Source organism: Phragmites australis, chromosome 2, assembly GCF_958298935.1.
Source record: "Phragmites australis chromosome 2, lpPhrAust1.1, whole genome shotgun sequence".
Taxonomy (NCBI): domain Eukaryota; kingdom Viridiplantae; phylum Streptophyta; class Magnoliopsida; order Poales; family Poaceae; genus Phragmites; species Phragmites australis.
Window position 1 is genome coordinate 26,690,257 of NC_084922.1, and position 13,774 is coordinate 26,704,030.

Genomic DNA, 13,774 nt, shown 5'->3' on the forward strand with positions numbered 1-13,774 from the left:
TGATATTACAAACAAATGATCTACACAGTACCAGGTAAATACAAAAAATTGCACACAACCAAGAAAAGATAATTCAAAGCAGCTGCACATTATACCAAATTATATTATAACGTCATAACTAGAATACAGACCAACCCATATGCAACATCTAGCTTGCACTAATTATATAATGTCTACAATGAACTACCTGTGCAAAAAAGAAACCTTCAGAAACATGGGACGTTCTCTCTTAAACATTTATGCGTACTACCAGGTATTCTGTCACAAATACAAATTATTTAGTTCAGTTAGAAGATCTTTCTTCATTTCCTCGTACTTCTTCAAGCAGTCATTGCAGATCACCTGATGCCCCTTGACTTTGAAAGCTGGTTGCATTGAATCTATCCATGGCTGCAAGTAAGGGTCTTCAAACGTTAGAAACAGGATCTCAGCATGGATGCAAAACTTAATCATCTGGTCCCAAAAAATTTGGGGGTCAAATACAAATAACCCTTCTGAAGGTTGTTTATTCATGGTCAATATAAACCTCTTTCTGATAGTGTCCTCAATTGCTGGGCAAGACTCGGCGATATGAGCTCTAAGACTACTAGTTTAAGATTTAGTGTGTAATTTTAGTTGATAGTACTTGCACACTGCATTTAGATCACCATCCACATCTACCAAATTCTGTTCAAAGTGTTCCCATATCTTTGACCTTCTACCATGTGGTACTTGAGATGTATGATCATTCATGTATGGTGATCTAAATGTAGTGCTATTTATCCTGACATGTTTGCGAACCTATTCACACCCAACATTAGACAATCTACAACCAAAGATGATATGAATATCTATGGTAAAGGATCATGATTTCTAGATAGGCAAAGATATATCCTAGTTCTATTCAAGGATATGTGGCTCTAGATGGTTTTTATGCTCTTGTACAATTTTAGAGAAAATTTTGGCAGCATATCCCCACTGTTCTCCAAATACATGTCTCGATAATAAGCTAAGAGTGTGTGTATCTGGAGAACAATAAGGAAATACCACCAAATTTTTTCTCTAGAATAGTACAAGAGCATAGAAACCATCCCAGCCACATATCCTTGATCTGTCCAAAAGTCGTGGACAATTCGGGAGTATTTTCTTATAAAATATGACATGTTATTAAGTCATATTTATAATCAAACACTATCGAATGGGAAACGTAAGTGACGCAAACTAAACTCTAAACATGATACAAACAGAGTGTGCAACTAGATATTATATAATTGTACATTTAGAGAAAGAGCAATTAATTAATCTCATATATGTGAGTAATTTTCTAACAGATTGAAGTAATTAAACTAGAGAAATAAGTTGATAATGTGAAACATATGAACAATTGTTCATCTATTTGATTGGTAGAATTAAATGCCGCTAGCATGTTTAAAAAAAATGGCGGGGCAGAAATATCTCAACTGTCAGCTTGTAGTGTCACACATGCAATGATGCAATTTTCAAATATTATTAACAATAGTTGATTCATGTTAACATGATACATTATGTTATTCCACACATCACATATGCTATGTTTCAACAATTATTACGGTTCATTGATTATTGATATGGTAAAATGCATGTAATTAAGAACTTGACAAGGTTACTAAGAGCTTCGGTGGTTACCTGTGGCACTCCAGCAACGTGATATCACCCGGGACTGCCAATAGCCAATTTTCCTCTGCAACAGAAAGTATCACCAACTGACAGATGGCCTCTAGTATCATTGTATCACTAACAGAAAGTATCACCAACCCAGTTTCAGTTTTCATTATATTTCTGGCTTGGTTGTGCTAATCGGATGCATTAATTCTGACAAAAACAACTCTACCCGCCGATTAGGATTTTTAACCCCGCGATTGGACTACCAGAGAGTAGAAAATGGCACATGCGGCTACCATGGCCGTCTCCTAGCAAGGGCATCAACGTCACACAGCAAGCTGCAGTGCAAAATCCAAGCAAAAATGAAAGACCAGCCATCACCCGAGGGGCCTTGCAGCTATCTATTCTCACCGCAGCTAGATCCACCAGCAAGAAGGCAAGAACCTAGAGCGTAGTACCGAAAGGGACAAGACAAATCGAGCAGGCAATCCACCACACGGGCCAGTCGAAAGGGATAAGAGGCGAGATCCGAAAGACCAGACGTTGAGGGCTCACCTACTAGTTCTTAACGAGCTCATCGGCGGCCTGCTCTTCCTTGGCACGCAGATGCTCAATCCGCACGAGCTGGTTGTGGTGCGTGTCGTAGAGGCAGTGTAGCCCGCGCCAGTGACAACCAGGACCTTCCGTGGATGACGGCGATCCGCAACCACCAACTAGGGAGGAGGGTGCGGCGACGAACCAACGAGGGTGGAGCGATGGGAGGAGAGGGTGTCGAGACCTCGAGGTCGAGCGTCGAGGACTAGAAGGTTTCGACGATGGAATCACCAAATCGGTCTTATGTGGGCTTCTTGACTGAGTTTCAACCACGGTTTGAAGCGATCTCAACCCAAAAAGTCGAATCCAATCCAATCCAAACGAGTCCGTTTTAATTGTTAACTCAAACTGAACCAGATCACTGGCTATCTTAGCCCAGTCCTCACTAAACTAAATCAGCCCAACTCAAAAACCTGCTAAAACCAGTTTTAGCCCAAACCATTTGTAGGCTTACTCGATGGTCTCTCAATCTCCCTTCAGTCCTGAGATGTCCGTCAGCGTGGAGACTTTGACGTCCACGTACGGACCTTTCTAGATCGCGACCGATGGCAGGATAGCAGAATTTATTTACGCGGAGCGAGCTCACGCGAGGTTTCAGAGCTCCAACTTTTTTGTGTGAAAACCTGGGACGATTCAGTTGGTTATTTGGTTTTCAACACAAAAAGCAAGTGGCCAGCATTCCAAGGGTCAAAACGACGAACAATTCACATGGCGTGGCGTGACCTTCGAACCTTATTTTTCCAGACTAGTGGCTCCATTGTTCTACACTTTATCTCATCGTGACGTGCGCAGCGGATGCCCTTTTCTGACAAGACCGCCGCATCGATCCTTATGATCCAACGGGCCATCCTGACGTTCAGATGGCACTGCTGAAAATCAAAGCAAGAACAGTACAGGAGGATATTGAAGAACCACTGCAGCATGGTGGTCGACTAACCGTGAGATCTAGGAGATCCGTTAGAGAACTGATTTGCCAGAAACACAACATGTACGAGAGACTAATTTGCCACGATACCATAAGCATTAGGACTGGAACGATGCTCATCGCTTGATTGGTGGACTTTGTTTAGTCAAAAGTCTACGCATGTGGGAGACCGCTACGACGTGAGCTAGCTAGCGTTAATCAGACTGCCAGAGGTTATTAAGCAAAGAAAAGAGAGAGAGAAAAGAAAGCAGAGGCACGCCCGTAGACCGAGGAACCTGCCTGGCGCCGCTGCCCGTCCGTCCGTCCTGCCGCTCTGGGCTTGGCCGTGGACTCGCCTCCTTTAAAAACCCTCCCTACACTTGTGCATCCTATCTCGCGGCCACACGCACACAAAACACAACACATCTCTCTCTCTCTCTCTCTCTCTCTCTCTGTCCGCGGCGCCATGGCGTGGGAGAACGGGAGCAGCGGGAATGGGTTCGAGGTGCCCGACGTTGAGATCAAGTTCACCAAGCTCTTCATCAACGGCGAGTTCGTCGACGCTGTCTCCGGTACGTACGCCGCCCATCCTTTCCTCCATCCCAGCCATGCATTTCACTTGCTTGCCGTCTTGTCGCCGGCCTCTATCTGCGTGCTCTCCACACCATGCTTGTACCGAATCAATGGCGGTCGATCTCCTACTCTCGCGCGTCGGTGCACGCGTTCCCGTCTGGGTTCATTGCGCAGTTCGTGGTCGCAGCACGAGAAATTCATGTGTTCCAATCGAGTTTACACATGCCTAACAGTACCAAGGTCACATGTTTCTCTAACCAATTAGAAATCTTTTCAAAATACACAATCTGGAAGGATCGGTGGAATAGCTTAGAATTAGCTTTTCGTGATGCCACAAAAAAAAAAGGAAATAAAGATAGAAGCTAGCTTTTATGTGGGGATTTCCACTTCAATTTGATTTTTGTCGTACAGATTCCCTCCAAACAATCGAGAGGAGGTAGAAGACAAGTTGCCTCGCTACCTGGCTTTGGTTTATTCGTGGGTGAGATGTTATACTACGAAGAAGTTGGGGCCGTACATGTCTTGGCCAAACACAAATTACGTACTGCTAAACAAGTTGCTAGGAGAGCATATCTTTAGTTTGGGCTGTCACAGTAAATTTGTTTCTCTGTGCTCGTGGGAAACGAGGCCAAGGACCAAGTGAGCCAACATACAGGAAACTGTACTATACTATACTATACACTAGCAGTGGCGAAAAGGCACATTGAGCCAAGTGGTGCACACGCACCAGGCTAAAAAGGTTTTTTACACTAGGCATGCAATGTGTATACCACCATCAATTTTTTTCTAGCCACGTCTCTATACAGTGGTACAATATTATATAGTAACGGTATGTAGATATTTTCGTTTAAGACGATGGTAGGACTGCTAGCTTTTGTGGGGGTTAACAACGTGCCCAAAGAGGTCGCGTGACGAGGAAGCTCGAGATTGGCGCAGGAGAAAAGGTAATTAAAGAGACAAGGAGAGAGAGATGGAGCTAGTTCGCAAAAGCGTAGGTGAGACGGTGGTGTCTTGATTCTTGGCCCGCGCAATTTCTTGTTTGCTTCTCGTCCATGCTACTACAGGATTAGATTAGGTTGACATGGGGAGGTACAAGTGATCGTCCTTTACTATCTACTGTACAACTTTTGGGAGCCATTTGCGGGGGAGTTTCCACAAGCAGGGTTTACGTTACCGTTCGGAGCGTTCGGAGCTTGGTTATCGAGCTTCGACGGTAATTGAAAATACGTGATAATTATAATTATCGGTTAAAAATTAAAAAAAATTAGAGAAAATTTATTTGGCAAAATTTAAATTTTGAAAAAAAAATGTGATTTTAGTTGTTCGGTAACCGCTCGGTTTTGGTCGGTTACCGAGCGGTTTGGGTCGGTTACCGAGCGATTTTCTCGCATTTTTGAATTGGTCGGTTACCGAGCGGTTTGGGTCGGTAACCGCTCGGTTTTCTCGATTTATCGAGCGGTTTTATCGAATTTCAGCGTAGTTCAACAAAAAAAACCCCCAAAAAAGGGCTCAACCTTGTAAAATCAATAACTAATTCATATAAGCTTCAAATCAAGTGAAACAAATTTTGTTGGCTTCCTTGTAACATGATCTACATGATAAAAGTATTTATACTCATAAAAAAGTTCAAAATTTTCTGTGAGAAATTGTATTTGTTAAACAAAGTTAAATGCATAGTTTATTCTTTGCTAATCCAAAAATCATGAAACTAATTTTGTTAGTCTTCTTACATGATCCTATGTCTTTTAAAAATACATAAACTCATGAATTAGTTATTGTAACATGCATAATTGTGTAAATGTGTTGCGACTAGATTAATTCATAACTGACCCATCACATCTCAAAAGTTAGTGAAACCACTTTCATTAGTTTATTTATACTATTATTTACGTAGAAAAAATAATAATAGACATGAAAAAAATTAATTACAGTGTTGTTTCTTAACATATTCACTTTATGCTTGTGAACTTTGTAAAAATCATAGAGAATTTAATAAAACTCTAAATAAAGTGAAATCAATTTTAAAGATTCTCTTAAAATACGTTTTATACAAGAAAAATATGTGTTTGCATGTTACACTTTTTCTTAACGTGAGTTAATAACTGAGCCGCACGCTTCAATTTTTTTCATTTTTTCAAACTTTCTCCCTATTGAATATGATGCAAATGACATTATTTTTGAAATATTTTTTCACAGAAGGTCTTAGAATTGTGTCTAGTTTTTTTTAAGATTTTTTTTGAATTTTTTTTTGATTTGTTTTTATTTTTTCGAATTTTTTGAATTCAAATTTCGGTTACCGTTCGGCTTCTGAAACCGGACCGGACTGAGAAGGTCGATAACCGCGATTTTTTGGCAGTTACCGACGGTTTTTTAACCCTGTCCACAAGTATACCTATACATGAATTGTGATCCACACCCACAAATCTGGTCGATCCAACACCACAAATGCAAAGTTCACGTGTTAGCACTAAGAACAGGTCGCTGAGAAGCTGATATTTGAAAAACTGAAAAACTGGTTTACGAGAAAATAAACTAAAAGCTGAGAAGTTGGTTCAAATAAATTTTTCTAATTTTTAGTGTGCTGAAAAACTAAAAATTTATTAAAAAAATTCAATAGTAAAAAATCATCAGCCATCAAACAGAAACCAACTTTTCAGCTAAAAACCAAAAATGAAAGCCCAATCAGACACAATCTAAATATGCTTGCGACAAGAGTCATGGAGTCGGACAGGTCCACTCCAGCGTGCCTTGTGTTCCTCTATGGATTATTCTGTCGTAGCATGTGGAGGTTAGCAACCAGTCCACTCTATGGATTGTGATGTTACTGTCATGTGACGCTCGGCAAATCGCCCGCTGCCGCCGATGATCTGCTTTTCTAATTGCAACTAGCAGAATATATACTCTATACTTCCATCTCGGTCTCGGATGAATCTCATTTCAGACATCGACGTTGAACCACTGATTTCGATTGCGATATACTTATTTACTTACAATCACAATGAGATTGTGGCATTATGAAAACATTATTCAAGACGCATCCTAACATACCGTCAGCATGTCGGAGCCAAAGTTCAAAGTGTTCGATTTCCCGTGTGCGGACAAGTTGTGACTTGAGGGTTAAACTAAGTAGGGGCTACTAAGTTCACTTGTGTACGTTATTTTAACTGCTTGTAGATTTTCAGTTTACATAAGATGCATGTGTAGTAGTCATGGCCACTTTACTCACTCTAGACCTGCACAGGCTTGGCAGGGACAAGGAACACTAACGGGTCTCTGAACCCTAGCTTTTGTATCCTGCAGGTAAGACGTTTGAGACCCGGGACCCCCGCACCGGCGACGTCACCGCCAGGATCGCCGAGGGACGCAAGGCCGACATCGACCTCGCCGTGAAGGCCGCCCGGGAGGCCTTTGACAATGGTCCCTGGCCAAGGATGTCCGGCTATGTAAGAATCTCTCTAGCTCAGATGTTAAATCAACCCGATAATCATACGGTTCGGATCAGGAAAAATCTGAACCCGATAGTACATGGCCCTCACTATTCTGGGCTAGGCTTAACTCGATACAAATAACAAGGCCCATCAATTACTCGTAATTTTTCAAATTGAGTGAGCTGTTTCTTTGGCGCCAACGTGCCTTGGCGGGAAAACGAGCAGGAGAGGGGCCGGATCCTGCACCGGTTCGCGGACCTGGTGGAACGGCACGTGGAGGAGCTGGCGGTGCTCGACACGATTGACGCCGGCAAGCTCTTCCTGATGGGCAAGATCATGGACATCCCCGGCGGCGTGCACCTGCTGCGCTACTACGCCGGCGCGGCCGACAAGATCCACGGCGCGACGCTCAAGATGTCCCAGCAGATGCAGGGGTACACGCTCAAGGAGCCCGTCGGCGTCGTCGGCCACATCGTGCCGTGGAACTACCCCACCACCATGTTCTTCTTCAAGGTCAGCCCGGCCCTCGCCGCCGGTTGCACCATGGTCGTCAAGCCCGCCGAGCAGACTCCGCTCTCGGCGCTCTTCTACGCGCACCTAGCCAAGGAGGCCGGGATCCCCGACGGCGTCCTCAACGTCGTGCCGGGGTTCGGCCCCACCGCGGGCGCCGCCCTCGCGTCGCATATGGACGTCGACAAGGTGAGCTTCACCGGGTCGACGGAGGTCGGGCGGCTGGTCATGAAGGCAGCGGCCGACAGCAACCTCAAGCCCGTCTCGCTCGAGCTGGGCGGCAAGTGTCCGGTCATCGTGTTCGACGATGCCGACGTCGACATGGCCGTGAACCTGGTCAACATGGCCGTGTACGCCAACAAGGTATGCGTGCTCACACTGTGATCAGTATCAGATCATCTAGTGCGAACAGAGTTTCTCATCACCTCTGCAACAATCTTGCTGTGTCACAGGGCGAGATATGTGCCGCTGGCACGCGCATCTATGTGCAGGAAGGGATCTACGACGCGTTCGTGAAGAAGGCCGTCGAGGCCGCCAAGAAATCGGTGGTCGGAGACCCGTTCTACCCGCATGTCAACCAAGGCCCTCAGGTATGCACACGAGTGTGACGGCGTCTGTATATACATACTCTGCCGAGAAGAATGCTGCACAAGCTGCAACGATCACCTGTGAAATTGCAATGATAGGTTGACAAGGACCAGTACGAGAAAGTTCTCAAGTACATTGATATCGGTAAGCGCGAAGGCGCCACGCTGGTCGCCGGAGGGAAGCCCTGCGGCGACAAGGGGTACTACATTGAGCCCACCATCTTCACGGACGTCAAGGCAAAATCCCATCCTGTTCCTTTATGCCTTTCAGCTCCATAGCCTGCAAGCATGCCCATGAACAAAAAAGTACAGGAAAAGCCTGAAATTTCTGAACAAATAATTTTCGTGCAGGATGACATGTCGATCGCGCAAGATGAAATCTTTGGGCCGGTGATGGCTCTAATGAAATTCAAGTAGGCATCTTCCTTGAACATTTTGTTTTCAATCTGACAGCTGAAACTGAGAGTCTGAACTCTGAAACAACTGGACCGGGCACACTGCTGAATGTGTTAACATTGCAGGACGGTTGAGGAGGCGATTCAGAAGGCGAACAACACCCGGTATGGCCTGGCTGCCGGCATAGTGACCAAGAACATCGACATCGCCAACACGGTGTCACGGTCCATCCGTGCAGGGACCATCTGGATGAACTGCTACTTCGCATTCGACCCCGACACACCGTTTGGCGGGTACAAGAATAGTGGGTTCGGCAAGGACATGGGCATGGACGGCCTTGAGAAGTATCTTCAGACCAAGACCGTCGTCACCCCCATCTACAACTCACCCTGGTTCTGATCTCATTCTATGAACAGCACAGTGAACAAAAATTGAAGAAGAAATATGTCTTATACAGATAAAAGGATGAATAATTTGTACCTTCTTGGATTTGATGTAGCAACGTAGCATGGACTTGTCCAGGAACAATAAAGGCACATGTCTCACTTACGTCTGCTGTTGCTGATCTGTTCAAGAACATGTCTCAATCTTTAGCTCATAACCATTGACATTGTGTGGATTTTTCTTGGGAAAAATGCAACCCCCCCCCCCCAAAAAAAGTCACTTGGATTTTGACTTTCCCCCCAAAAGTTGTTTTGTTGCAACCCCCCAGGTTTGATTTTGTTGAAAAACACCCCCAAAAATTCAAAAAAAATTAAAAAATCACAAAAAATTCTAAAAAAACTAGAGACAATTATAAGACCTTTTGTGAAATTTGTTTTCAAAAATAATATCATTTGCATCATATTTCATGGAGAGTAAGTTTAAAAAAGAAGAAAAACATGCAACTCATTTATTAATTCGAGTTAAATGCATAGTTAATTATTTACTAATCCAAAAATCATGAAACAAAATTTTTTAGTCTTCTTACATGATCCTCTATCTTGTAAAAATACATGAAATCTTGAAATAGTTATTGTAATGTGCAGGATTGAGTAAATGTGTTGCAGATAGATTAATTCATAACTAATCCATAACACTCCCAAAATTAGTGAAACCACTTTTATTAGTTTACTTAAACAATTATTTGTGTAGAAAAAATAATGGTAGACATGACAAAGTTAAAATAACATAAGTTAATAAATGAGCTGCACATTTTTCTTTTTTTTCCAAACTTCCTCTCCATGAAATATGATGCAAAGGATATTATTTTTGAAAATAAATTTCATAGAAGGTCTTAGAATTGTCTCTAGTTTGTTTTAGAATTTGTTTATAATTTTTTATTTTTTTTATTTTTAGAGGGTTTTTTTTGCAACAAAACAACTTTTCGGGAGAAAGTCAAAATCCAAGTGATTTTGGGGGTTGCAGTTAATCTTACTACAGGGATATATAGAAACGTTTGACGAATCAATTCTGATACGATAAAGACGCATGGGCGTCACTGAAAATAAATAAGCAATGAACGTCTTCTCATGGGCAATTTGCCTGAAACAAAGCAAGTCACAATTGTACTACAAGTACTACAAAAATGTTGCAAATTGGAAACTTTTTGCTAAATTAGTTGGGATGAAGCATCAGAAAGGATTCCTTTTGATAATTGTTGCTTGACAGCGATGAGCTCTTGGATTGTTTACAACTTAAACTATTGGCGTGTCATTAGTCAGAATTCGTCATTGGCAAAGATATGAAGTTAGAACAACAAGAGGCAAATTAACTAAGTCTCTGAACTCTGATTTCTCGAACAATCGCAGAGATTTGACCATGCACTTATCATATAATGCAGGGCTCTTTCTCCTGCTCAGTTGTATACAATTGCTGGTACGGTGTCGTGGCTAGGCTTGTAGCAGCCACCGCAGCTCTAGTTGCACCCAAGTCAACCTCTGGCTACGCGTTAGAGGAGACGAAACCGAAGCAATGAAGCAATCGTGGCTCACATGATCTCCATAATGCAGTGTCTGATCTGCATTACTTTAGAGAAACTACCCAAGAATTTGGAATATTCTAAGACGATCCACCATACAGGTGCTACTTGGGTTTTCAATTTAAATGTGAAAGTCTTGACTGTAACAATCCATAATTTAATCGAATTCCGTAGAAATTTTGCATCCGAAAAGCAGGCGACAGTTCCATTGACATGCGGAGATAAAGAAATTTGTGACTGTCTTATTCAGTGATGCCAGCTGATCGATCGACGACAAGGAATTTTATTTATCTTTTGTGTGAGAGGCCAATAAGACAGAGTTTCAAATGCTGTCACCAACTTGCAGCGATTGGTGAAGTATGTTAAGCACATTGGGGGTGTGGATGTCAGGGTTCCAAGAAAAAATGGCTGGCATGCTCCTGTAGCGTTGTAGTGTTGACTTCTGAATTTTAACTGGATTTTACAGGGTGGAATTAATGTAATCTCTTGTCTGTCTCTGAGCATGTTCAGACTCCATTAGCTATGTTTTTGTGGCAGTAGTGCATGTTTTGAAATCTGTTATTAATAGTAACTTGTATTCAATGGTAGTCTATGAAGACAATATATAGAGTATATGAGGGGAAACTTTAGACTAGTAGATTACTATAATACTCTTGACTATTATACCCTTAACACCCCCACCAAATGTAAGGCATGTGCAATAGTGCTGCATTTAAAAGAGATGACACTAAGTAATAAATTTAGACTAATACATCTAAAATATGTCTGTTTAAAGCCATTGTAGAGTGGAGTCATGCAATCCTGTCGAATCAAGCCGAAGAAGTGCATAGCAGAGCACAATAGTAGAGTTATGATGATGATAACAAATGAATGCCTTTGGTCGAGAATCGCAACAAAGCAACAACGAGTAGCAAGACAACAAACAAATCACTAGAGCTACGGAAATACCAAGATGACAAAAAGAGACCCTAGATCAAGAATTACAAAAACAACAATGACAAGTAGCGAGACAACAAATGAAGTTGTCACTTAAGCTAAAAAAAATCTAGATGGCTAAGTTGCATCAATAACGACTAGAAAGAAATTGACTAATGGACGAAGGAATATGTGGACTCGCACGGCATAGATGAACTCAAAGAGAGACCAAGACTTGGATGGACACGGCGGAAAACAAAAACTAAAGCTAGACAAAAAAAAAAAGCTAGCAGCATAGTACCAAAATCCAATGAACCGACAACTAACACACCACGCTTCTAAAGAACAACCCATATCACAGCAGCCCAAAAGCTAGCTGGAGGTATACCAGATGATGGGCGCATTGATCTACGTTTCTTGTGAGTGTATATCGAACTAGACTCAAGAACACAAGGATTTATTCAGGTCCAGGCCTCCCGTGGGATAACAGCCCTATGTCCTGTATATTATCTTATGAATTTGGTGAACTTGTTACAGAGTGCCCTCTCTTTCAAGCCAGGTCTTCACCCCTTTATATACCAGGGGAAAAGATGTTCCTACAAATGGACCGTGCTAAAATAGGAGACAGACCTACACCTAACGAAGCCTAGCTATTCCTAACTCATCATAACGGTGGGTAAGCATGCCCACCCCGCTTTGGACATCCTGCATGCCTTATACCATCACTGAACGCTGTCACGCTTACCCGTCAGGTCCTCCCACGACCATGCTCCGCCGAAAGAGAGCGCGTGGGGAAGGAAAATACTCTTGATAATACCTACTGCCAGCTGACATTTGACGGTGTGGGGCCTGCCTCGTGGGACACCCCCTTATCTATTACATCGAAACTAGCCCATCAAAGAAAGCATCCTAGATGAGTGCAGACATCATCGAGAGCCCAGTCAACAAACAAGAGCAACAGAGAGAACGGTGGAGTAGATTGGGACAGTCCTAAGATAGGGCCGAACCCATCCAAGTGAGCGACGGATGAGGACGACTGACGCGGGCGGAGGCAACCAACGCATAGGGAGGCAACCAGCGCGGGCGGGACGGAGCCAAGTCAGGGCGGAGTCACGGGCAGAAGCTGAGTCAACTGGCAGCACAGGAGGGAGCTGGGGCAGGGCGAGGCGGGGCGGGTCGAGGGAGGCCCAGCGCGAGAAGCGGAAGCCACACGAAAGAAGCGGGTGTGGGAGGCTGGCAACGACGGCGGAGCAGGTGGCAGCAATGGAGGCGAAGAAGCTGAGCTGGGGCGAGGTGGCACAGGAGGGAGCCGAGCCGGAGCTGGGGTGGCCCGTAACAGGAGGTCAGCAGGCGTAGAGAACTGAGCCGAGGAGGCGGGAGGCGACATCATGTTCCAGAAGCGGGCAATGTCATCTTCTCCCCAGGCACACAGATCGAATCGAGGACAAGACAGATCCAATGGGGAAAGAGGTGGATCCTACAGGGAGAGCTGGATCCGACCGAGGAAGAGGCGGATCCGGCCAGAGAGGAGCCGGCTGGCAAGAGAGAGCCGATGGTGGGTGGCTGGATCAGGACGAGTTGCGGTGTCCAAAAAAAACCCTAACTCTAATATCATGTTAGAAATAGCAACTTGTATTCAATGGTAGCTCATGGGGACAATATATAGAGTACATGAGGGGAAACGCTAGACTAGAGATTACCATAATACCCTTAACAAAATCTAAATGTTGTTTAGGCGACAATGAACCACGACGAGTTTAGGGGAGAGGGTTAGGGTTCAGGGTTCCAGGGGTTCACCGACAACCTAGGGTTAGAGGGAGGCTGGGATAGCGGCCAGACCAACAGTGGGTGCGGTTGGCAGCAGGGGCGAGGAAAATGAAGTGGTTAACACAGCTAGGGGGTTGTGGGTGCAAATCCGGCGATGGGGCGCCGTCGGAGATGGCGGGAGGAGGGGCAGGGCAGGGAAGCGAGTCGTACGAAGCAAATGGTCGTGCAGAGTAGGGAAACATGGCATCCGATGCAGGAGGAAGAATAAGATTGAACATCCATCGGATGCAAATCGGATGACTGACAACATCGACTGAGAAAAAAGCAGGTGACTGAAGAATGACATCTCCCTTTCTTTGGAGAGTTCTGTTTCGAATTAGCTGGTGTGGCACGCATTCTATACTTGAAAAGAGAGGTATAAGGTAATGCATCATGCACATAAGAATGTCTTTGTATCTCTGCAAAAATGTGATATTTGTCGACCCTACAGAAATGATCGACACAAGTCAGCAGTGAAAAT

The 13,774-nt window shown here is 43.9% G+C and overlaps 1 protein-coding gene across 1 annotated transcript; it reads left to right on the forward strand.

The window, feature by feature from the left end:
* The first annotated feature begins 3,416 nt into the window (after window positions 1-3,416).
* LOC133906011 (aldehyde dehydrogenase family 2 member C4-like) lies at window positions 3,417-9,161 on the forward strand. Its single transcript, XM_062347820.1, has 7 exons — window positions 3,417-3,690; window positions 6,992-7,134; window positions 7,345-7,992; window positions 8,082-8,219; window positions 8,316-8,453; window positions 8,568-8,629; window positions 8,738-9,161. Exons 1-7 carry the CDS (start codon window positions 3,585-3,587, stop codon window positions 9,009-9,011), a joined length of 1,509 nt encoding a protein of 502 aa, XP_062203804.1. The 5' UTR covers window positions 3,417-3,584; the 3' UTR covers window positions 9,012-9,161.
* Window positions 9,162-13,774: the final 4,613 nt, after the last annotated feature.